Here is a 26,702-nt window from a genome sequence, read left to right as displayed (position 1 = left end):
TCACCCACAACCCCTGTCCCTGCCTGCTTGCCCCCACTCCTGGCTCCATCCACTTCTCGGTCCCTGCTCATTAGGGACCGAGAAGGGATGCTGGCGTACCTTATGGAAGGGTAGAATACTGACAGAAAAGGCAGATAAAAAGCAACCAACATGAACAAACTAATCAGAACCGAGGCAGATGGAAAAACCTGGCAAATGGTAGCAACTATAGCAGACAAGCTGATAGAGGCAGGAGATCTACAGAGGCAGACTAGCTAGCACACTGAGGGAAATCAATAAGTGGCAGTGACTGCAAGTCCCTGCCAGACCTTTAAACAAAAGCCTCCGCTCTGGGGTGAAGAGAGGGAGACAGCCCACTCCCAACAGATCATAATGAAAGGGAGTTCGTGCACGGCAGCTGCACTGGCAGGTGCGCACGGCGCTGCGCTCCACCAGCACCACGCTGGCCAGGCACCCGCCAAGTGGCGGAGGGGTGATTAATAGCAGCTGTCAGGGAAGATTATGCCCACCCATTCACCAGCCCAGCAAATCCAGTGGGGGGGGCCTTGGTTGCCTGTATACTTATGGTATATAGCTTAATCGGTTGAAAATAGAAGGTAATCATAATTATACTGCGCCCCCCACCTCCCCCCAAGCAGGCAGAAATGGTATAGCCTTTAGCTAATGCTGTGCTGATACATCATGGAATAGACGTGAAAGTGAAAGTAAAAAAATCTCACTCTCCAGATGGTTTAGGATAAGCATCAGGCAGTAGTCTGCACTGCATGGAAGTGGCTGCAAAACATGGAGGAGACCTCCAGAATGTGACAGGCAATCAGATGAGGGTAGCAGGACTGGAAAAAAAGTTTTTTTGCTGGAGTGGCTCATTTTGCTTCCTACATTGCATGCCCATCGTGCTTCAACTCGGATTACTTCCTGCTTAAATATTTATTTTTTACATGTCAACTGACAAATTGCTACCTAAAGGACCATTCCAGTGATTTTTTTCATTCATTATGCAGTTATTCCCCAGTGTATAAGTGTACTAGGGTTACCTTGGTTAGTTATTTCTTTCTTGTGATACTACCAGTCTCTTTTTCCTTTAGGCGCCCTGTCCACGGACGTGATTTTGCCAGCAGTTTACCGCCGGCGAATCACGCCGTCTGATGCTTTCCATAGTATTGCTATAGAAAGCGCCACCCCCCTGTCCATGAGTGTAGAATCATTGTGATTCTCCGCTCACGGACGGCAATTTGCAGCATGCAGAGAATTGCCCCAATTCTCTGCGGTCAGCCTATCTATCAGATTAGGCTGACCTGCGGAGAACAGTCTGCGGCTCCTGCTCCTGCTCCCTGCTCTGCTGATACCGCAACGCCTGTGGACAGGGGGCCTTAGATGGTCATGTGATCTCAATTCTGACCAGCTCAGATCTGCTTAGTTTTATATGTCCTCAAAAGTTAAGTCGGTTTCACAGCCTATGTGATGCTGTTACATATACCCACTACAGAAACTGCCTACAGGGGAACACAGACTCTCCTATCACAGTTACTGATGACCACATAGCTCCTGCCACACAGTTATAATACAGGAGATCCCAGCTCATCCTCCATACTGTATACTTATGGTTTGTAGCTTATTTAGGTGAATATAATAAAGTGAAGATAATTAAACTATTCCACTAGCAGGCAAAAATTATATAGCCTTAGCTAATGCTGTGTTAGTGCATCATGGGATAGATATGCCACTAAAAGTTAAAAAAAATCTCACTTTCAAGATGGTGTCCGGTAAGCATCAGACAAGGGGCTGCACTGCATAAAAATGACTGCAATACACAAATGAGACCTCCAGAGTGTGACAGGCAATCAGATGAGGGGGGCAGGCATGAGAAAATGTGTTTTCACAGGAGTAGCCCTTTAATGCAGTATTGTTGTTCTTCCTTATTCTGGGTCTTTGGTTTCTAATTATATACTAATATCTATTAAAACATAGGCAGACATACAACTAACTTTTTTCAGATTTTATTTAAAAATTTAACATTGAAAAAAACAAACTACAATGTTTTTCATCTCACAGGCTGTGTTTTACTGACTAGTACTTAAACCCAGAATATGTATCTGTTAAAAAGGCTACTAGTAATTATTGAGACATTATAGTAGCAGCGTTTCTGGTGGCACATCACACTCACAGTAGCTTGATTACCACACAAGACAAACACAGCTTGTCTCCTTCCACAGCAGTGAGATCACCACAGGTCCTTTAGCCCACTGGATCTCTGTGGTAGTGGCAGGTCAGTGTGTTCTGTCAGGACTGCTGAGTTGTAGGAAATTATAGTACCAGTGTTTCTGGTGGCGCAATGTGCCACACAGCTCTGCTACATGGTCCATGCATTATGATCCCCACACATCACACACACAGCAGCTTGATTACCACACATCATACACACAGCTTGAATCCTTTCACAGCTGTGACATCACCACAGGTCCTTTAGCCCACTGAATCTCTATGGTGGAGATAGGTCAATTTGTTCTGTCAGGACTGCTGAATTGTGTCTAAGATAATAACGGCTTAGTCACCAGGGGGCGGGGTGATGATGTCACCAGGGGGTGGAGCATAAAAATCACACACATACATACAGACAAGTGGTCATTAGTAGTTTGAAAAGTCCCTCTAGATCTGCTACTTAACAAATAAAGGCTAGGGGATGTAAAATGCGAGCAGCAGGGAAAAAGGGAATGAAAAAGAAAAATCCTCCTGAGAAAGAAAAGAAAGAAAAACGTATAAGAAAACGTGCAAGTCAAAAACATGACTCCTTTATGGAAAAGAGATTTGAATTTGGCAAAGTTATGAAAACTTATCCAATGGAACCATGACTTCAGGAACTTGTCATACGAGTACTTTTGAGAGAAGCAATGAGATCCTCTAACTTAATAATCTCCCGTAATTTGTCAAACCACAACAAAATTGCTGGAGAGGTGTTCTATCTCCATAGAGCTAGAATACAGACTGTAGCTGCACTGACCATATGGTGAACCACCGAACGCCTGTGTATTGATAAGGGGATTTCGGGGAGATGTTGCAGGAAGAAGTTAGGAGATTTAGGTAGAGTAACCTGGAGGATATGTGCCACACGCTTGAATAAAAGTCAGCCAAGATGGAGGCATGCAGTCTGGAGGGCACCCTATACCACTGTGACAAGATCTTAAAACCAGCCTTTAGTATTATACTAGTAATTGAGGACTTATGTGTTAATGTGTATAAGTGGTTGCTCTGTGCTGCTGAGAATGACAGGTCTAGATCTCTCAATTAAATAAATAGAATGGGATTCCGAATTTAGGCGGGAAGATCAATACTCTGTATAGGTGAGACAGTGCATAACAAATCACCCCCACAGTTTCACATAAACATTCTAGGGGTGTTTTTGCAAATGAAATATCTGAGTGGTGGGACAGGGATATAGGGTAGTGTCATAAGCCAATATGACAAGAGATATAGCTCAACTATGGATATGATTGTGTGGGAATCCAGTTCCCAGCTTGTATTTTAAACCAGAAACTTGCCACTAAAGATCCAGTGTAGGAAAGAAGCATTTTTCTTTCATTCATCTGGGAATCAGGCATTGAGACAAAGAAATATCAGGTCCAGGGAAAAACAAGGCTGACTACTTTAAATTTGGGTCCAATAATATTCACGCTTGTATATTCACACTTTCAGTGGAACATGCCTGTTCAGCCAGGATATCACGGCTAGAGAAGATGGGAGAAAAGTTTGTTTAACTGTCACCCACTGTTTAACTTCCCTAGGTCTGTATCAGTAGACGATCCGCAAAGGTTGGGAAGCATAATGAAAGAAAACTAAATATGTTCGAGAAATTCCCCCATGGAGTTTAGACTGAAAGAAAACAGAGCAGGCGATATTGGTTGGTCTACTGGACCAAATAAATGTAGTCATTATGGATAATACGGTGCAAAAAAATGGGTGAGAGATGTTAATGGGGAACACTTGAAGAAATATAATAACCTACAGGGAATATTCATTTTTAAGATGGCACATCTTCCAAACCAACTAAGGCCTCCTGCACACAGGAGCGGGTCGGACCCCGCATGAGGGATTCCCGCAGTGGAGTTCGACCCAGTGACCGCCTACAGACGGGCGGGTTGGACCCCGCATGTGGGATTCCCGAAGTGGAGTTCGATCCGGGGCCAGGCCTGCTTACCTGTTCGGAGTCTTCTCCTGTGCTGCCAATGTGTCGGGCGGCACATACGCAGTACAGGGATGCCGCGCCACCGCTATGGCGATGACGTGGCCTCCCATGCTGCAGATGTGTCGGCCGGCGCATGCGCAGTTGAGAGGACTCCGCGCCATCGCCATAGCGATGATGTGGATCCTGCGGCCATTCCCCAATGATGATTGCAGAATGGCCATGGCACAGACGGCTTCCATTGACTTCAATGGAAGCAGGCCGTGCGTATCCCAGGGCAAATCGCAGCATGCTGTGATTTCTTTCTCTTGAGTGAAAAATCGCAATCGATTTCCACTCGTGGCCAGAAAATCACTTTTTGCTATAGCATGCTATGGGTTGGATTTCCTGTAAAATCTGGAGGTGGAATCCCGCTCTGGATATCGCAATGCAAATCCGCCCGTGGACAGGAGGCCTAAATGCCACCTTTCAAAATGATAGTTGTAGTACAAACCAATGAATAGTATATAGGTAACATACACAAAATCCAAAACAGAAATGTCTACAGGTGAAACCCAAAGGTCAAAACATGAAAGTGATTCCTTAATGACAAGAATGTTTTGGTCCAAAATGGCCAGAAACTTTGTATGTGTGTGTGTGTGTGTGTGTGTGTGTGTATATATACATATATATATATACACACACACATACATACATACCCATTTTTGTTTGTTTTTTTTAGCGAAAAATCACACAAAATAATTTTTTGTATTTATAGTACTTTATTTAGTACTTTACTTATCTAAAATTACGCTTTTGTGCAGAAAAAGCACTCTAAATTGCTCGCCACTGGGGATCCTTCTTCCTTCAAACTTCCTGCCCACTATATGCTCTCAAGTTTGTTACTGGAGATAGCAGAACATCTTAACAGAAAGTGGAGGAGGGGATAAGTGATTGTTGTCACTGAAGTCTATTAGAGCAGAGGGGAGGGGAAAAGGAGGGGAAACTTGTACAGGCACTGCCTGCAGCTAATAGTGACAATTTACTGTGTTTTAGCTAGTGAAATCACATCTCTACTGCTCAGTACTGTTGTGCATTTTCTTACATAATGATGTTAAGTCTCTGTGTCTTTGCCAGGATTAGAAAAACATGGCTGCTCTCTGCCAGAAACAGCACCACTCCTGTCTATAGGTTGTGTTTGGTTCTGCAACTCAGCAACATTGAAGTGAATAGGGGCTGAGCTGCAATACAAGACACAACCCACAGACAAGAGTTTAAAGTCTAGGACCACACACAGTACATTTACCATGTATGGTCCCTTACAGGTTAAATATATCATATTTTGTTTCTTTTTTTTAACTTTTAAAACATGGTGGTCATAGGTGAAAAAGATAAGCATACAAAAGCAAAAACATTTTTTACTTTTTTATTCTGCGCCATCAAGTATGTTCACATACAAACAATATTACATCTCACTCTACTTACCCTCCTGGATTGTCATCTGGCTTGAGGGTTGTGGGGCACCCCAGTTCAGTAGTCGTCATAGCTGTATAGTCTTACTTATGGGCTTTTCTTGTTACTCTCACAACTGGAATATAATGGAAATAGAAATATATTCAGAATTTGCAGCATTGAAGTCTATTGAAGTCAATGGACTATAAGGTAGCATAAAAATAGTTCTATGAATCTGAAATATCTTCTATTAAATTCAACTTTCCCAAAACTTCACTGCTATTGAAACGCAGATGCATTTAAGGAGCTGTGAAAGGGTGTTAGAATGTGACAAACTGGGTTTAATAAAACATATTCAATGTGCACTGAAAAAGTATGCAACTTGATAACATATTTACGTATTTCAATTCCTCACCATTTTCAAAATCTCAGCTTACTGTCAGTGAATGGAATCCCCCTTTTCTGCCTTGAAAGATATGAATGAAAAATCTTGTCATCATTTGCAAAACTTAGGCACACTGGTGACTGTTTTGGTCACCATCTGGAGCCCTGTTAGGCTATATGAACTTGTTGCATATTACATGGAGATTTTCCCTATGGATTTGCATGCGGAAAATCTGCAATGTGCTACATTACCAGCAAAATGGATTAAAATGTTAACAAATCTTATCTGTATGCTGCAAGTATTTTCCACTTCGAAATTGAGCTGTAGCGAGTCTTTTGAAAAACTATGGAATGTCAATTCTGTCTGTGGATAGCTTGGTGAAACCTGTGACAAATCTGCAACACAATTTACATTTGACACTTGGACTTTGATGTGAATATGCTGCTTAATTTGCTGCTGCAAATCCGCGCCATGTGCAGGTAGCCCTAAAGAGCCAGTAATGCAGCCAATATATTGAACATTGCAGATGTTACAAGTAATCAAGTACATGTATAAGTGGTGCTACAATTTATAGAGCTTTATATTCTGCCTTTGATTGGCATTCGTTATTGCCATTTAAGAGCTGCAGATTAATGCTAGTAAGGGAACAAACAGTTGTTAATACAGTTTTCATTCGTTGGCAACATATCCCCTGTGAGATAAGCTGATGATCAAGCATTTTTTTGCCTGTATAAAAAATGTGATAATGGCTGGCCGCTACTGTTGATCTTGTCTCCACCAGAAGAATGCGTAAAGACAAGCTGCACGTTCACAACCAACACCCCCAACTTGATTGGCTGGGCTGGAGAATGCAGCGGAGGGGGGGAGGGAGAATTACAGCGCCGACGCCAGCAGGGAAGGTCGCCAGGGGAAGTATCACTGCAGACCTACGAGCCCACAGCGGTGCCGGCTTGAGGGGTTGCCAGCCAGGGATATTGACAGCGTGGGAATGTAATGGATGAGGTGGGGGGGGGGGGGGGGGTTACACCACCGAAGCTGGAAGGGAAGAAGGTCGCCGGGGGAATTATGACAGCGGAGCTAGGAGCACAGACCAGCGGATTCTCCAGCCCAGTCAATGAAGTTGTGGGTGGGCAGCTTGTCTCCACCCATACAACAGTACCTGGCTGGCCTTAGCTATGTGAGACCCGTGCAGTTACACAGAGCGCAGGTCTGACCAGCCAGATGATCTTTGTCAGATCACCTTGTGAAGCTACATGAATTATCCTCCTCCTGGCTCTGTCTGCTCATCTCTGATGTTCTGAGGCGCTGCTGTCAGCCCATCAGCACCTTTACAACACAATCGCTTAGTTATGCTAATGTATATAGGTTATGAGGTTAGTTTGGTGCTGCATTTATGTTTTGAGCTTGGTGCTGGTATTGTATCTATGTTCTGGGGTTGGTTTGTGCTGTATTCATGTTACGCTTGGTTCTGGTATGGTATTTATATACTGAGATTGGTTTTTACCGTATTCATATTATGAGTTTGGTTCTGGTGCTGTATTTATGTACTGAGCTTGGTTCTACTGTTGTTTATATGTACAGAGATTGGTCCTGGTACTGTATGTATGTTATGACTTTTGTTCTGGTCCTATATTCATGTTATGAGCTTAGTTCTGGTACTGTGTTCATGTTAGGAGCTTGGTTCTGTTGGTGTATTCTTGATATGAGCTTGGTTTTAGTGCTGCTTTCATGTTATGAGCTTGGTTCTGGTGCTGTACTTTTGTTTTGAGCTTCGTTTTAGTTCTGTATTTATGTTATGACTTTGGTTTTGGTGCTGTATTTATGTACTGAGCTTGGGTTTGGTGCTATATTCATGTTATAAGCTCAGTTCTGTATTATGTTATGAGCTTTGTTCTCCTGTTGCACTCATATTATGAGCTTGGTTTTAGTGTTGTATTTATGTTAGGAGCTTGATTCTGTTGCTGTACTTATGAGGTTAATTTGTGCTGCATTTATGTTATGAGCTTGGTTCTGGTACCATAGTTATTCACTGAACTGTTCTGGTGTGGGTATGCTGCTATTATGCTGCTTTCCGCAAAAGCAGAATACAGGCAGGCTGCCTATCAGTGCATTTCGCCTGGTCCGTTCCTCAGAGAGGACATTTTATACACCATTTATATGAAGAAACTCATCCAAGTAAGGTACTAGCTTGATTAAACTATCCAATTAGAGGGAGAAGCCTTTACACAGAACGATTATCATTCGGATTCCTGCGATCCAGCGAGAATCTGTACGAATATCGTTTAGTGAATGCTGCACCGACTGAACGACGAACGAGAAGTCTTTCACTTCTCATTCAGCTTCTGCATGCAGAAAACTGAACGGCGTACTGTGGTGTATAAACAAGCAGTTGGTTACTTATGAACAACTGCCTGCTTACTGTGAATGGAGGCCAGCGGCCAGAATGATCTACTGTCCATTCTGCCTCCATTCACTCTGCGATGCTCGTTCCTGTGTAAAAGAACAGGAAGGATTATCACTGGGACGGTCTGTCGGGCATCTGCATACCCGTGTAAAAGCACCCTTAATGTGGTGCTTTCAGTCCTGCACCCAGTTGAAGGATCATTCCTATACTAGGAATGCCGCAAATGAGACGGCTTACTTCTGCCGAAGATGGGAGTCAGCTTCCGTCTACGAGCCGGAAAAGACTCTTCTAAGTTTAAGGCTGTAACCCTTTCACTGCTAGGAAGGTGACGTGCTCCTCACATAGGGGTGAAGCAGTGAGGACAATTAGTTAGGAGTTTTGGGGTTATTTAATGTAACTATTTCACTGAGCCTTGTAGCAGGTATAGCACATATAGCAGTAAGGGGTTACATTATATATTGAGTTCACTGAGGGATTTCCAACAGACGACCGCTAGGGGCCTTCTTTAGTGACAGGAAGAAGGCAGCACATTGTCTGTCATGTGGGTCTTCCACATAGGGAAGTAGCTTGTCTAAGTCATAAATTGCAAAAGAGGATAACAACCTGTGATACACCTAGAACGAGTGCAGAAATTCTATGGAAAGGAACATTAAAGATAGCATTCCTGAACCACGTCACAGGCCTCTCTAGCCAAGGCCAGAAACCTACTGCACACTGATGAGGGGCAAGCAACCCGAAACAGCTGTCTGTGTATGGATACTGGCTTGGCTTTAAATTCCCAGTCATTGTTGTAAGGCTTGTATAAGCAGTCTAAGGGTGACTACCCACTACAGTTTTTTTTCACTGCGAAATTTGCAGCGTTTTTTTTTTCTGCAGGGTTCTATGGGATTTGTAATGGTAAAATCGCGATCACGAAAAATCGCAATTACAAGTCCCATAGACCCCTGCAGAAAAAAAAACTGCGAGTTTCGCAGTGAAAAAAAAAAACTGTAGTGGGTAGTTACCCTGACTTTGACTTGCAGGAATACTGTCTTCCAATAGGTGGCGCTACAGAGGTATTGTTCCATCTTCCTTTTTAAAATATGCTTTCACACAGGTAAAATTAGCCTGTAAATTCAGCACCAAAAAAATGTAAGGCTACCGGCAAATTTTTCTATAAACCTCTATGCGGCTATATTCAGCTGCCTGAAAGAGTCAAAAAGCAGCAAACACAGCTGAAGGGGTACAGAACTTGGGTGAGCGCTGCAGTTCTCTCATTGTAGCGATCAGTGGAGGTCTCACCAGCAGGACCTCCACTTGTCAAAGCTTTTCACATGTCTCTCTGACACGTCAAAAGTTTCTGGAAGTTACTAGCGATATTCCACTGCAGGGAAGGAGTGCTGTCAGGTCTCCGAGGTGAGCCTATCTGATAGACTCACCGCGGAGAATCATGGCATGCTGCGATTTAAATCCTGCGAGCAGAAAAACGCTATGATTCACCACTTGTGGACGGCAGCGCTGCGCTTTTTATAGCAACGCTATACAGGTCCTTATAACAAGGATTGGGAATTGAAAACCAAAAGCCCCCCCCCCTCCCTTTCGTCAGGGCCCTGCTATATGGTATGCAGGCTACAGAGATCAGTATATAATGTGCCTCCCCCACTATATGTGCCATACATGCTACCGTCTCAGTATATAATGTGTCCCCCCCCCCCCCGCTATATGCTATACATGCTACAGGGCTCAGTATGTAATTCGGCCACCTGCTACATTTGCTATGCATGCTAGGGGCTCAGTGTATAACGTGCCCCCCACCCCCCCCCAATATATCTGTTAGGGCTCCTGCACACTGGCGATCGCCATATTGCTGCGTTTTTTAATGCAAATGTTAATAGGCCTTTCTAATGTTAAAAACGCATTGCACAAAAAAACGCAGCAATATGGTGATCGCCTGTGTGCAGGAGCCCTTATATATGCTAGGGGCTTAGTGTATACAACAAGTAACAGTTTTTCTGGTGACCACTTACTAATATAATATAGTGAAAAGGATTGAAGTTGGTCACAGGTCCTAATCCAGCAGAGCCGGACAGCAGCCACAAAAACGTGTAAAAATAGTAAAAAAAATAATAAAAAGTTCAAAACTCCACCTTTATGTTAAAAAAAAAATAAAATCACACGTGTTATCGCTGCATGCATAACAACCCAGAGAAAAAAGTTAGTACATTAGCACAAGATAGTGCTATTCATTCATGAATAGCTAAGCACTATCTGTAATTGGCTGAGCGCTCAGCCAATAGCTAAGCACTAGCTGCTATTGGCTGGGCGCTCGGCCAATTAGCACAGCCCTTTCAGGAGGCGGGGATTTAATCCCCGCCTGCTGAAAGTGCTGGACAGCAGTGTCGGGGAGCCAGCCGGAGGACGCATCTGAGCGGCAGAGAGGTGAGTAATTTTTTTAAAACTTTTTTTTTACCACTTATTGATCACTTTCAGGGAAGGGCTTATATTTCAAGCCCTTCCCCGAAAATCATAATGCAGGGCTTGCCAAAAACCCCTGCTTTCAATGGGACCGGCAGCAACGCCGATCCCATTGAAAGCAATGGAATAGCATGCTGCATTTCTGCCACAGCTGTGACAGCTGTGGCAGAGGATTCCTTTATCCCCACAGTCCCTGCGGAGATGAAGGAAACTCCTGCCACTGTGACAGCTGTGGCAGAAGTCCACGGTATTCTCCATATCTTTTCAATGGGGCTAGCGTTGCTGCCGCTGGCCCCATTGCAAAGACTGGCGATAACCTGGCGTCATCCCGTTTTTTTTCTCGCACTGCAAGGCGAGAGTTTTCACTTGCTCTCGCAGCGCAGTGGAGAAAAAAACGCCAGGGGTATCCGCCCTTACCCTAACCCTTCGCAGCAGGCAAAAAGCAGTACAGAGGCGGCAGCTATAGGACCTTCAAGGACCTTACAGATGTCACCAATCAGGAGCTAGGGGTGTGACAGGGGCATTCCTTCATCCAAGTCCTGTCAAACCCCTAGCTTCCGGGTGGTGACAAGATACAATAATATCATCGTGCCAACCTGGAGAATGTCATCATATCATTTATTTTGCACACAGAATGCTGTAAAAATGGAATCCAAAAAACAAATGGCAGAATTTTATTTGTCCCCCAATCCTGATAAAAAAAATTTATAAAAGTTATACAATATATTATATGTACCCAAAAACATATTGCACGGCGTGCGATGCAAGGTTTCCTATTGGAAGCTGCGCCGGAGGATCGCTACTTCACAGAAGTAATGGGAGGCGGTTTTGCCCAAAAAAAACGCCTTGCATTATTGTGAAAACGCACATTGGCACATGCGATATGGGGCCAAGATTGTCAGCCAGAGAACGCGCTTGCCCGTGTGTAGGTAGCCCCAGGGGAAAAAACTCCAAAGGGCGCCTGCACACGAGCGGAAATTCCCGCGGAATTTCCATCTTCTGGAAGCTGCCATAGGATTACGTTAACAAACGCAATCCTATGCAGGCGGCCGCTATTGATCTGATCTCTCTTTTGCCCCCTACATCCAATCTCTGGCCCGAACATGTCAGCTGCACCTCAAGAACATCGCAAGAATCCGCTCTTTTCTCACTGTGGAGACGTTAAAAACGCTTATTGTCGCCCTCATCCACTCCCGGCTCGATTACTGCAACTCGTTGCTGATCGGCCTCCCCTGCACCAGACTCTACCCTCTCCAGTCCATCCTGAATGCGGCAGCCAGGCTCATCTTTCTGTCCAGCCGCTACTCGGACGCCTCTGTCCTGTGCCGGTCACTGCACTGGCTGCCCGTTAAATACAGAATTCAATTCAAACTCGCTACCTTCATCCACAAAGCCCTCCACAGTGCAGCGCCACCCTATATCGCCTCCCTCATCTCAATCCATCAACCAGCCCGGGCTCTCCGCTCTGCTAATGAAACCAGACTGAGTGCCCCTTTCATTCGAACTTCTCATTCCCGCCTCCAAGACTTCTCCAGAGCAGCACCGGTCCTCTGGAACGCACTACCAAAGGCTACCCGAGCAATCCAGGACTCGCAGAACTTCAGGCGTGCTCTAAAAACGCACCTCTTCAGGGAGGCATACCACATTCCCTAAACAAACCTCTCTGTTCTCCGCCTGATAACATGCTCCCTGACCTACTGACTGCAATCCCTGCTAGCCATCATAAACCGCTCCTGCGGTCATACCGTTTCTGCCGTCACACGGCTAAATGTCTGACCATTGTCTATGTGTAGAGGATCGCTCACTCTCCACCTCGCCATACCGTGCACATCTCCAGCCCCTTTACCCTCTGTATCACCCCATTACTTGTAGTATGTAAGCTCGTTGGAGCAGGACCCTCACCCCTATTGTTTCCATCAACTGATTACTATATGTAACCGTGGTTCTGTAATGTTTGTACTTTTGTCTTTCTGTATTCCCCCTGTCTATGTAAGCGCTGCGGAATATGTTGGCGCTATACAAATAAAGTTTATTATTATTATTATTATTTGGCCACGCGAAATCTCGTGCAGCAAACAAATCGCGGCTTGCTCTATTTCTGTGTGGGGCTCGCAGAGTCCCGCACAGGAACGTCACTCACTGGCCGCCAACCCCGCTCTGCGCATGCGCCGGCTGCCCGGCAGCCGACACATGAAAGAGCCGGAGCCGCGGGAGAGGTGAGTGTCACACTGCTCTCTGCAGACGCTCGGGTCGGGTCCCGCTGCGAGAATTCTTGCAGCCGGATCCGACCCGGCCGTCTTTAGGTAGCCTAATTGTCCTCACTGCTCTGTGAGGAGCACTGGTCACCTCTGCAGCAGTGAAAGGGTTGCAGCCTCTCACACGAGCGTCTGTACAAATGCTGCGTTTTTCTGCATGCAGAGCTGAGTTTTTGTGCACGTTTTCCTGCTTTTATACTGCTTATTTTTGCGCAGTAGGGCTGTCACATGGGCGAGGGTGATATCAGCCCGTGAATCCTGCTTCCCACCATGTGAAATCGCCTAGCCGTAGCAGAGATTTGCGGAGTTCCTCCCATAGTTTTCAATGGGAGAACTGCCGCCGACCCCGTTGAAAATAATGGGCGTTGCGATGCGAGAGCGCACACAAGATAGAACATGCCACAATTTTATTCCTGCATCGTATTGCGCTGCCATACGGGAAAACATTGCTCATGTATATGACCCTATACAAAAAAATGGGATCCATATTTGTGCGTCTCGCAACGTTCAAATCTGGCATGATTTTCTTGCTTATGTGAAGCCGGACTAACAACGCAGGCAAGCAAGGCTCCCGGTGGCATAGCAACTTGCGTAAAAAACACAGTATTACAAGTGCAATTGCGTATTTACTGTGTTTTGTTTACGCATTCATTTCAATGGGCAATGTAGGCTCGCACGAACGTATTTGAATTGCATACCGTCACAGATATAGAGTTAAAAAGAATAAATTTTATTAGTAATTAATTTAAAAAGTCAAAGCCTACCAACAAAAAAACAGTCACATAGAACATATAGTGACAGGACAAACAGTTAACATAAAAAGGGAGGATCTTATGGGGGGTAAGGGAGGGGGGAGTATATCTACAGTTCCCGTGTAGCCCTCCAGAGGTCCTCAGGAGTCACTTATATAAGATGGTTCACTATCAAGGTAAGTATTTAGTACTTGAGCTGTTATGATTCGCATCCCCTTGAGATGGCGATTGTTTTTTAGTGCGAACCAGACAGCCCTTTTACTTATAAGGACTCGTATGATTTTTAGTATGGTATTCAAATCAGTGTCGTTTGGTGTATTGTTTACACTGTATCATTTCGTGCATTGTTTACACTGTATTCATATTATTTTTGACTCTCATTTGTTTTGGCTCTACGCGTTTCCCTATCGGGATAGCCGATAGTTCGTCAGGAGCTGGGCAACAATACGCCCCTAGAGAAGTAGGAGAGAGTTTTCTATCAGAAATGATCACCAAAACGATGGCTAAAATGTGCCTGTCACTTTTCAATAAAGAGATTCCTAGATTCCTCAAAATTGCCTCATTTATAAATTGCGCTTGGATTCTATCTGTAGAGTGAATCCTACGTATGCTTGAAACCTATAAGGTCCAGAAAGCTATTCAACTGGATCCTATTGCCTCGCAACTGAATGCCGTATTCGCATTAGATAGTGTAACTCTAAGATAGAGTAAAGTAACTGTGCATCGTGTATTATACACGGCGACGATGCATGTGCAAAATAGCCAGAATTTTGTCCACCTCCAATCGTGTCTCAAGATCCTTGGTGATTTTCGTAGGGTTAACACCAAGAGACCTTGGCTCTTGGAAAAATGACTGTCAGGTTAAACACCTATTAGCCCAGCACAATGATAGCATGCAGGATATACAGCCCCACTTCAGGCTAAGACCTACTAGTAACTGCCACAATGGCAAAAAGCATTTTAAACTGGCTATAAGGCTTGCATTCAGTAAGGCAGAATTAGCTGTAATAGCTTATAGAGCGAGACAGAAGGTATAGAGCAGGGCAAGAGGAGTGCCAGGAGTGATCTCCAGCAGCACCATCAGAGCTGCAGGTGCTGCTGGAGATCACTCCTGGCACTCCTCTTGCCCTGCTCTATACCTTCTGTCTCGCTCTATAAGCTATTACAGCTAATTCTGCCTTACTGAATGCAAGCCTTATAGCCAGTTTAAAATGCTTTTTGCCATTGTGGCAGTTACTAGTAGGTCTTAGCCTGAAGTGGGGCTGTATATCCTGCATGCTATCATTGTGCTGGGCTAATAGGTGTTTAACCTGACAGTCATTTTTCCAAGAGCCAAGGTCTCTTGGTGTTAAAGGAGATGTCCCGCGCCGAAACGGGTTTTTTTTTTTTTAAACCCCCCCCCCGTTCGGCGCGAGACAACCCCGATGCAGGGGTTAAAAAAACCACCCGCACAGCGCTTACCTGAATCCCGGCGGTCCGGTGACTTCAATACTTACCGCTGAAGATGGCCGCCGGGATCTTCTACCTTCGTGGACCGCAGCTCTTCTGTGCGGTCCACTGCCGATTCCAGCCTCCTGATTGGCTGGAATCGGCACGTGACGGGGCGGAGCTACACGGAGCCGCTCTCTGGCACGAGCGGCTCCATAGAAGAAAGCAGAAGACCCGGACTGCGCAAGCGCGGCTAATTTGGCCATCGGAGGGCGAAAATTAGTCGGCACCATGGAGACGAGGACGCTAGCAACGGAGCAGGTAAGTATAAAACTTTTTATAACTTCTGTATGGCTCATAATTAATGCACAATGTACATTACAAAGTGCATTATTATGGCCATACAGAAGTGTATAGACCCACTTGCTGCCTCGGGACATCTCCTTTAACCCTACGAAAATCACCAAGGATCTTGAGACACGATTGGAGGTGGACAAAATTCTGGCTATTTTGCACATGCATCGTCGCCGTGTATAATACACGATGCACAGTTACTTTACTCTATCTTAGAGTTACACTATCTAATGCGAATACGGCATTCAGTTGCGAGGCAATAGGATCCAGTTGAATAGCTTTCTGGACCTTATAGGTTTCAAGCATACGTAGGATTCACTCTACAGATAGAATCCAAGCGCAATTTATAAATGAGGCAATTTTGAGGAATCTAGGAATCTCTTTATTGAAAAGTGACAGGCACATTTTAGCCATCGTTTTGGTGATCATTTCTGATAGAAAACTCTCTCCTACTTCTCTAGGGGCGTATTGTTGCCCAGCTCCTGACGAACTATCGGCTATCCCGATAGGGAAACGCGTAGAGCAAAAACAAATGAGAGTCAAAAATAATATGAATACAGTGTAAACAATGCACGAAATGATACAGTGTAAAAAATACACCAAACGACACTGATTTGAATACCATACTAAAAATCATACGAGTCCTTATAAGTAAAAGGGCTGTCTGGTTCGCACTAAAAAACAATCGCCATCTCAAGGGGATGCGAATCATAACAGCTCAAGTACTAAATACTTACCTTGATAGTGAACCATCTTATATAAGTGACTCCTGAGGACCTCTGGAGGGCTACACGGGAACTGTAGATATACTCCCCCCTCCCTTACCCCCCATAAGATCCTCCCTTTTTATGTTAACTGTTTGTCCTGTCACTATATGTTCTATGTGACTGTTTTTTTGTTGGTAGGCTTTGACTTTTTAAATTAATTACTAATAAAATTTATTCTTTTTAACTCTATATCTGTGACGGCCTCAACCTATAAAAAATATAGATACTTCATACCACTGTGATTTGTATTTGAATTGCATATGACCCGCAGGAAGTCCGTGTGTATGATACGTGGTAATTAGCGGATCAAATACATTGACTTACGTTGTTTTGCTCACACGTGAGTGTTAGCATTGCGTACTATACAAGTGCAAAAAAAGAATGCAGCACGTTCTATTTTGCCGCGTATTACATGCAAGAGCCCATTGTTCTGTATGGGCGCGTAGTCAATGCGTGTTGGCGGAGTTTATACACTCCGCTGTGAAGCCACAGTGACAAATGTAAACAAAATAAGAAGCAAGTCCGACTGTACATTAGGCGTGCCTGAGATACGCTGCCATGTGCGGCGACATGCTGGCCAACTCATGCGGTGTTCTACGTGTGCGATGGTGAGCCCAGGCTTAGTGCGCAAAATACACATTGTAATGCTGAACATAAAAAATGCTGCGTACAAGCTTTTCTGTGTAAAATACGTGGTGCATAACTGCTATTGTGCGGCACCTTACAGCTCCTTGGGTAGTGGTAGTGGGTACTACAAATGAAGAGCTGTTTGTGAGCTAAGCGGAATGCATATTAGTAGTTTACACTGCGGTTATTCCTGCTGCCGATTCCAGCCAATGAGGTGGCTGGAATCGGCACCATGTGACCTCCCATTGTGCACGAGCAGTACAGTTCAGCTGCCGTGCACGATGAGAGCTGTGCCCGCGCCTCACGTGACCGGTGACGTCACCGGTACTTGAATTTGCCCGCGAATTCCGAGCCTACAGAGGAAGCTGATGGTTGGAGCCTTTTATACTACTTTCAACGTGGGAGAGGAAGATTTCTGCGCTGTGTGGTGAGTACCTACCTGAGATTAATGCGCTGTGTGGTGAGTACCTACCTGAGATTAATGCGCTGTGTGCTGAGTACCTACCTGAGATTAATGCGCTGTGTGCTGAGTACCTACCTGAGATTAATGCGCTGTGTGCTGAGTACCTACCTGAGATTAATGCGCTGTGTGCTGAGTACCTACCTGAGATTAATGCGCTGTGTGCTGAGTACCTACCTGAGATTAATGCGCTGTGTGCTGAGTACCTACCTGAGATTAATGCGCTGTGTGCTGAGTACCTACCTGAGATTAATGCGCTGTGTGCTGAGTACCTACCTGAGATTAATGCGCTGTGTGCTGAATACCTACCTGAGATTAATGCGCTGTGTGCTGAGTACCTACCTGAGATTAATGCGCTGTGTGCTGAGTACCTACCTGAGATTAATGCGCTGTGTGCTGAGTACCTACCTGAGATTAATGCGCTGTGTGCTGAGTACCTACCTGAGATTAATGCGCTGTGTGCTGAGTACCTACCTGAGATTAATGCGCTGTGTGCTGAGTACCTACCTGAGATTAATGCGCTGTGTGCTGAGTACCTACCTGAGATTAATGCGCTGTGTGCTGAATACCTACCTGAGATTAATGCGCTGTGTGCTGAGTACCTACCTGAGATTAATGCGCTGTGTGCTGAGTACCTACCTGAGATTAATGCGCTGTGTGCTGAGTACCTACCTGAGATTAATGCGCTGTGTGCTGAGTACCTACCTGAGATTAATGCGCTGTGTGCTGAGTACCTACCTGAGATTAATGCGCTGTGTGCTGAGTACCTACCTGAGATTAATGCGCTGTGTGCTGAGTACCTACCTGAGATTAATGCGCTGTGTGCTGAGTACCTACCTGAGATTAATGCGCTGTGTGCTGAGTACCTACCTGAGATTAATGCGCTGTGTGCTGAGTACCTACCTGAGATTAATGCGCTGTGTGCTGAGTACCTACCTGAGATTAATGCGCTGTGTGCTGAGTACCTACCTGAGATTAATGCGCTGTGTGCTGAGTACCTACCTGAGATTAATGCGCTGTGTGCTGAGTACCTACCTGAGATTAATGCGCTGTGTGGTGAGTACCTACCTGAGATTAATGCGCTGTGTGGTGAGTACCTACCTGAGATTAATGCGCTGTGTGATGAGTACCTACCTGAGATTAATGCGCTGTGTGGTGAGTACCTACCTGAGATTAATGCGCTGTGTGCTACGTGTGGTGAGTACCTACCTGAGATTAATGCGCCGTGTGGTGAGTACCTACCTGAGATTAATGCGCTGTGTGATGAGTACCTACCTGAGATTAATGCGCTGTGTGATGAGTACCTACCTGAGATTAATGCGCTGTGTGGTGAGTACCTACCTGAGATTAATGCGCCGTGTGGTGAGTACCTACCTGAGATTTATGCGCTGTGCGCTACGTGTGGTGAGTACCTACCTGAGATTAATGCGCTGTGTGCTACGTGTGGTGAATACCTACCTGAGATTAATGCGCTGTGCGCTACGTGTGGTGAGTACGTCACCTGAGATTTGCGCGACGCCACCTGACGCAACCTGTCTTTTTTGCAGATTTGTGCGCTACGTGGGGAGACGCGGCCACCCGAGATTTGTGCGCTTTTTTTTGCAAACTTACGTGTGGAGATGATCCTGACGTTTGGACGCGTTTTGAGAAGAATTTCGCTTCGCTTGCACACAAGCTGACATAACTCGTCGAGGTAAGCTGCTGCATCTGCTAAAATTTTCATTGCGTGCATCTGCTCATACGTGCTTATTTTGCAGGTTTTCGTGTATATATAATATATGATTCTTCTGACCAGGTTGGGGGAGTAGTGGTCAATGTAAGTGGGTAGAGCGGATCTAGGGATCAGTAATACTGGTGTGATGTGACTGTTAACCTGCTGATTTTTCGTTATTTCCTGCAGATCTGACGTCCTTGAGAATGGGAAGGCTGGCGGACAGTGAAGAGACCCTCGACGTTCAGCAATCTTGAAACCCTTCGTTTTATGGACTACTTTTTGCCGGTGACTCACCTTTTTTTTTTTTTTTTTGGTATTTTTGGATAGACTAAGCTTTTATTTATTTTCTTGCAAACTTTTTTCCTTCTTCTTTACAGGTGAGCTGATAAGTAATTTCAAGATTACCACACTGCGTTTGCTCACAATCGTTGTTGAAGCAGCAGAGAGACTGACGGTCCTAGATGTTGGCTCAGTAGGACGCTTTGAAGATGGGCATGTTTGCAAATCGAAGTGATTCTTACATTGTTTTTTCTGTGCCTTGTTGTACTTCGTTTAAGTGGTAAAAATGGGCAGTTAGAAGTTGTGTATATTAATTAAAATTAAGAATATTGACAGTTTTGAAGACATTGTAATTTTTTAACATTTGCAAATGTTATATCTCATATGTGCAAGCATACTCTACAAATCTTTGCCAACATATATTTCCATCTGTTCACTTTATTCTAGACGCACATTTGCAAAAACATCCTTTGTTTGGAACCATTTTGGAGACATTCAAGTTGAACCTCATTTTTCCTCATTTTGCTAAATCCTTTTTCCTCCACCGAGCCAAGATTGCAAAGGCTCGTGTGTGTCAGAATACATACCCCCTAAAAAGTCCTATTTTACAAAGTACACCCCTTAATGTGTTCACTGAGTGGTGTGAGGAGTATTTAGATCCCACATTTTCAGGAATTAATGGAATTATGATAAAAAAAAATTATAATAAGGCTTTATTTCGGCTAATGTGCTATTCTAAATTTTTTTCCACCAAAAATCATCATTTTCATGTGCACTGACACCCCAAAATGGATACCCCTGTTTGTATTGTTTTCAGAAATGTACCCATTGTGGCCCTAATGTTATGTTAGTATGCACAAATGGGACCCAAAATGTAATCAGTACTATGTGGCTTTCTGAACAGACTGTTATGATCGTGTGGGCAGATTTAGCAGACTGCCAACACCATCGTGACCAAAGGAGTAGTAGTCTAGTAGTATACATGCACACAGGAGATTCACATGGAATCCATGCAACTAACCCTGTGCTAAAGAGGGGGGGGGGGGGGGAGGGTGTCGACAGTGGCCCAACCTAAGCATATACATCCCCAAATAAGAGGGCGGCCCAGCGGTCTTCGGAACTGGGCCATAGCTGATCCTAGGAGCCACAGAACAGGACACACGCATGGCATATAACAGAGACGGAACAGAATACACAGAGATAGAAAACACTGCATACAGAAGCCAAAAATGCAACCACTACTAACAGGCTGATTATAAAGAACAGGTATTACTTGACATTGTAGACAAAACGTGAAGCTAGCGGGCGAACTTCTAAGCTCCTGGTTATACCGCTAGTCCCTACACTAACCATGAGTCCAGGAGACCCGGACAATACTGCCCACTTGGCCTGTAGCAGCAGCCACAATGCATACTCGAGTATAGCCGATCCCAGTGTTAGCCGAGGTACCTAATATTACCCCTTGCCTTATACTCAAGTCAATAATTGACCCCAGGTTTTTGGGGTAAAAGTTGGTACCTTGGCTTATACTCAGGTCGGCTTAGACTGAAGTATATCTGATTACATACAAAAACCTAATGAAATAAGAGCAATCGTTGCATGCAAAGCACTAACCCTTTCCAATCCACTTATTTTTTCTCACCCATTCTCCCCAGCTCCAAATAAATTGGTTCTGGGGAGAATGGGTGAGAAAAAATACACTTTCCCTGCACCTTCCTGAGCTGACAGAGTTCAGGAGGGTGCAGGGAGGGACCTGCTTACCTGTCCGGCGTCTTCAGTACTCTCCTTCTGCCTCCCGGTTCGGCGATCATTTGACTGCTGGGGTCAGGTAACACCGGCGGTCACATGATCGCCGGCCAGAATCTATGCATTACATAGCGCTAAGTAATGTGTAAAGGAGAAGGCAGAAAGGATTAAAATCCCTTTCTGCCTTCTCCTCGGGGGTCTTCGATGAGGACCAGTGCAGGAGTGCATCTGCACCCGATGTGCCTGACGATCGGGTGCAGATCCACTCCTGCACTGCAGTGTCGGGCCTGCCCCGACATTGGAGGGAAATTATGATGTCGGGGCAGGCCCGACATTGGACTGGAAAGGGTTAACAGCGGGAATCTGTTGTCTCACCCATCCCCTCTGTGGCTGCGGGAGGCCAACTGTCATTAGCAACAGTCTTCAGCAGTAGATGGTGTGGGCTCAGATCTGTAGGATGTAGATGCAAGTCCATTCCAGAAAGCTGCTTCCTAACATATACATACATTCACGTGCTGCGGTGGCAAGGGGTTAAAAGGGTTCCCTGGGACTCCAGTACTGATGATCTATGCGCAGTGAAGTGGTGATCTGCCTCCCAGAATCCCTGCCAATCAGCTGATGACGAGTGCGCACCGCTGCCACTTCAGTCTATGCCAGACGCAGCACCGTACATTTCCGGCTGTACACGCCTGCATAGGATTGCATTTCAATACGCAATCCTATGCAGAAGGCCGTGGTTTGTCTACGCGAAATCACGCGCAGAAAACAAACCGCGCCATGCTCTAATTCTGTGCGGGGTTCGCAGAGCCCCGTACAGAAACGCCACTCGCTGGCTGCCGGCTCTGCGCATGTGGCGTCTGCTGGCACATGAGACAGAGCTGCGGGAGCGGGCGAGTTCCGCACTGCTCTCTGCAGGCGCTCAGGTCGGGTCCCGTTGCGAGCAGCTGGATGCGACACGGCCGTCTGCAGGCGGCCTTAGGCCTCATGTCCACTGGAAAAATACAATCCGCGTAGAATCAGCTTTCAATTGTATAATTTTCATGCAGATATCCGCACACATTGCTGTCAATGTGATAGCAATGTGGCCGATCCGCGGTAAAATGGAGCATGCCGCGGTTTTTTCTCCCACGCATGAAAAACGCAATTCTATTAAAATTCCATCCGCGGGTGCAAAAATCAGTTTAATGGACGGGATGGCCAATGATTCCCTAGGGGCAAATCCGCTGCGGAAACCGCAATTCCATTTTGCTAGTGGACATGAGGCCTTAAGGCTCCTTCCCACAGACGGATCTACCGTGTTTCCCCGAAAGTAAGACAGTGTCTTACTTTCTTTTTATCCCCAAAAGCCCCACTATGTCTTACTTTCGGGGTATGTCTTATATTGGAAAATGGAGCATGAAAAAATCTGGACCATGCTCCATTTTCATGCGGGTCTCCCGGGACACAAAAATCAAATTGTACTCACACGCTCTGGTTCTTCTCTTCGCCGCGGCGCCATCTTCGCTCAGTCGCGGCCGGATCATTTTGCTTCGGCCCGGCGCATGTGCGGGGCACGTCACCGACGTCATCATGCACATCCGCCGAGCCGAAGAAAGAAGATCCAGCCGCGACGAGAGAAGATGACGCCGCAGCGAAGGAAGTATCCGGAGCGTGTGAGAGGTAAGTTAATTCTGATTTATTCCTATTTTCAGCGCTCATGTCCGCGGGGCAGGAGGGACCCGCTGCAGATTCTACATGGAGAATCCGTAGCGGGCCTGATTTTCCCCGTGGACATGAGGCCAAAGGCGGCAGACGCGGTGACGTATGGAGGGGGGGCGGCGCGGAAGTGGGCAGGAGGCGGCGCGCAGCTACCGTAGATGAGAGGGAGGCGGCAATACCCCCGTGTTTCCCCGAAAGTAAGACATATGTCTTACTTTCGGGGTACGGCTTACATTGGCCGACCCCCCTGAAACCCCCGATACGTCTTACAATCGGGGGGTGTCTTACTATCGGGGAAACACGGTATTCAACCTAATAGCTCAATGCTTACGGTGCGTAATTTCACAGCGGAATTCCGCACCGTAAAATGCCGCGGGTGTACGCGCGGACGGCTTCCATTGCAGTCTGTGGAAGCCGTCCATTCACGCTATTTTCCGCTGTAGCACAGCGGAAAATAGCGTGAAACCGCCTCTACGCCTACCGCCAGCCGCGTCACATGCCGCTGCGGTGCGTCTCACGCTCTATTACCCATGCGCACTGAGGCATCATGCGGGACTCCGGAACCAGAGGTAAGTATTGGGGTCTCTTGGGGCTGCCGTGATGGGCTCCGCCCCGGAATTCCATGGCGGAGCTCGTCGCAGCCGGCTTTACAGCGTGGGTAATCAGGAGCCTGAAAACATAAATAAGGTAAAACAAAAAAACAAATTCAAATCACGTTTTATTATTTATTAAAAATGTGGATTTTACACCAAGTGTCATTCCCTGATAAACCAAAGGCCGCTGTGTTTGGGGATCTTTTCTGTTTACTCAATCGGTGTAAAATATTGCGCAGTTTTTCAGGATACTCCAAAAAGCTTATAAAAAAAAAAAAAAAAAGGTGAGTCACCGGCAAAAAAGCAGTCCATAAAACGAAGGGTTTCAAGATTGCTGAACGTCGAGGGTCTCTTCACTGTCGGACAGCCTTCCCATTCTCAAGGACGTCAGATCTGCAGGAAATAACGAAAAATCAGCAGGTTAACAGTCACATCACACCAGTATTACTGATCCCTAGATCCGCTCCACCCACTTACATTGACCACTACTCCCCCAACCTGGTCAGAAGAATCATATATTATATATACGTACACACACGCGCGTGCGTGCGTACACACACACGCGTGCGTGCGTACACACACACGCGTGCGTGCGTACACACAAACGCGTGCGTGCGTACACACGCAAGCGAAAACCTGCAAATATGCGCAAAATAAGCACGTATGAGCAGATGCACGCAATGAAAATTTTAGCAGATGCAGCAGCTTACCTCGACGAGTTATGTCAGCTTGTGTGCAAGCGAAGCGAAATTCTTCTCAAAACGCGTCCAAACGTCAGGATCATCTCCACACGTAAGTTTGCAAAAAAAAAGCGCACAAATCTCGGGTGGCCGCGTCTCCACACGTAGCGCACAAATCTGCAAAAAAAAGACAGGTTGCGTCAGGTGGCGTCGCGCAAATTTCAGGTGACGTACTCACCAGACGTAGCGCACAGCGAATTAATCTCAGGTAGGTACTCACCACACGTAGCGCACAGCGCATTAATCTCAGGTAGGTACTCACCACACGTAGCGCACAGCGCATTAATCTCAGGTAGGTACTCACCACACGTAGCGCACAGCGCATTAATCTCAGGTAGGTACTCACCACACGTAGCGCATTAATCTCAGGTAGGTACTCACCACACAGCAGCACACAGCGCATTAATCTCAGGTAGGTACTCACCACACACAGCGCATTAATCTCAGGTAGGTACTCAGCGCATTAATCTCAGGTAGGTACTCAGCGCATTAATCTCAGGTAGGTACTCAGCGCATTAATCTCAGGTAGGTACTCAGCGCATTAATCTCAGGTAGGTACTCAGCGCATTAATCTCAGGTAGGTACTCAGCGCATTAATCTCAGGTAGGTACTCAGCGCATTAATCTCAGGTAGGTACTCAGCGCATTAATCTCAGGTAGGTACTCAGCGCATTAATCTCAGGTAGGTACTCAGCGCATTAATCTCAGGTAGGTACTCAGCGCATTAATCTCAGGTAGGTACTCAGCGCATTAATCTCAGGTAGGTACTCAGCGCATTAATCTCAGGTAGGTACTCAGCGCATTAATCTCAGGTAGGTACTCAGCGCATTAATCTCAGGTAGGTACTCAGCGCATTAATCTCAGGTAGGTACTCAGCGCATTAATCTCAGGTAGGTACTCAGCGCATTAATCTCAGGTAGGTACTCAGCGCATTAATCTCAGGTAGGTACTCAGCGCATTAATCTCAGGTAGGTACTCAGCGCATTAATCTCAGGTAGGTACTCAGCGCATTAATCTCAGGTAGGTACTCAGCGCATTAATCTCAGGTAGGTACTCAGCGCATTAATCTCAGGTAGGTACTCAGCGCACAGCGCATTAATCTCAGGTAGGTACTCAGCACACAGCGCATTAATCTCAGGTAGGTACTCAGCACACAGCGCATTAATCTCAGGTAGGTACTCAGCACACAGCGCATTAAAGGGGTTGTCCCGAGGCAGCAAGTGGGTCTATACACTTCTGTATGGCCATATTAATGCACTTTGTAATGTACATTGTGCATTAATTATGAGCCATACAGAAGTTATAAAAAGTTTTATACTTACCTGCTCCGTTGCTGGCGTCCTCGTCTCCATGGTGCCGACTAATTTTCGCCCTCCGATGGCCAAATTAGCCGCGCTTGCGCAGTCCGGGTCTTCTCCTCTTCTCTATGGGGCTCCGTGTAGCTCCGTGTAGCTCCGCCCCGTCACGTGCCGATTCCAGCCAATCAGGAGGCTGGAATCGGCAATGGACCGCACAGAAGCCCTGCGGTCCATGAAGACAGAGGATCCCGGCGGCCATCTTCAGCAGGTGAGTATGAAGACGCCGGACCGCCGGGATTCAGGTAAGCGCTGTGCGGGTGGGTTTTTTAACCCCTGCATCGGGGTTGTCTCGCGCCGAACGGGGGGGGGGGTTTAAAAAAAAAAAAAAACCCGTTTCGGCGCGGGACATCTCCTTTAATCTCAGGTAGGTACTCAGCACACAGCGCATTAATCTCAGGTAGGTACTCAGCACACAGCGCATTAATCTCAGGTAGGTACTCAGCACACAGCGCATTAATCTCAGGTAGGTACTCACCACACAGCGCAGAAATCTTCCTCTCCCACGTTGAAAGTAGTATAAAAGGCTCCAACCATCAGCTTCCTCTGTAGGCTCAGAATTCGCGGGCAAATTCAAGTACCGGTGACGTCACCGGTCACGTGAGGCGCGGGCACAGCTCTCATCGTGCACGGCAGCTGAACTGTACTGCTCGTGCACAATGGGAGGTCACATGGTGCCGATTCCAGCCACCTCATTGGCTGGAATCGGCAGCAGGCATAACCGCAGTGTAAACTACTAATATGCAAGCGGAATGTTCCTGCTCACCAAGAAGAAGCAGACAACACCTCACTACCCTCCCGGGTCGCATATTATTATATTTCACGCCACTTCTGCTCGATTCGCAACCTGATTGGTTGTTTGGGTTGGTTGATTAACAGTGATTGGTTGTTTGGGTTGGTTGATTAACAGTGATTGGTTGTTTGGGTTGGCTGATTCACAGTGATTGGTTGTTTGTGTTTGCTGATTCACAGTGATTGGTTGTTTGGGTTGGGGCGAGCAGAAGTGTTGTGGAATATAAAAATATGCTTCCGGAAGATGACCACGAAGACTTCTTTCCCCATGTCCGGCCACGTGATACAGCCT

At 46.1% G+C, this 26,702-nt stretch overlaps 1 protein-coding gene and 1 long non-coding RNA gene across 7 annotated transcripts in view; one reads left to right on the top strand and one right to left on the bottom strand.

Annotated features, from left to right (window-relative positions):
* GANC (glucosidase alpha, neutral C) overlaps positions 1-26,702 on the bottom strand; it is a 104,505-nt gene that overhangs the window by 77,637 nt on the left and 166 nt on the right. For 2 of the 4 annotated variants that reach the window (XR_010793222.1, XM_066608543.1), the window contains exons 1-3: positions 8,635-8,668; positions 6,024-6,074; positions 5,642-5,744 (exon numbers count right to left, since the gene is read on the bottom strand). Coding sequence is in view for 3 of the 4 variants with exons in the window: in XM_066608543.1 (XP_066464640.1) it covers positions 5,642-5,700 (59 nt within the window). In the remaining variant the exon portion in view is untranslated. Of the gene's footprint in view, positions 1-5,641; positions 5,745-6,023; positions 6,075-8,634; positions 8,669-26,702 lie in introns of those variants that run through there. The other 2 variants (XM_066608545.1, XM_066608546.1) reach the window with 2 other exon arrangements.
* LOC136633085 (uncharacterized) lies at positions 6,977-19,830 on the top strand. 3 transcript variants are annotated; one of them, XR_010793225.1, is made up of 4 exons: positions 6,977-6,995; positions 19,042-19,187; positions 19,395-19,493; positions 19,586-19,830. It is a non-coding gene; the product is annotated as an uncharacterized lncRNA (long non-coding RNA). The 3 variants fall into 3 exon arrangements; XR_010793223.1 differs by lacking the exon at positions 6,977-6,995 and adding an exon at positions 17,213-17,461; XR_010793224.1 differs by lacking the exon at positions 6,977-6,995 and adding an exon at positions 17,213-17,494.

This window comes from Eleutherodactylus coqui, chromosome 6, assembly GCF_035609145.1.
Source record: "Eleutherodactylus coqui strain aEleCoq1 chromosome 6, aEleCoq1.hap1, whole genome shotgun sequence".
NCBI lineage: Eukaryota > Metazoa > Chordata > Amphibia > Anura > Eleutherodactylidae > Eleutherodactylus > Eleutherodactylus coqui.
This window is presented reverse-complemented; position numbering and strand designations above follow the sequence as displayed.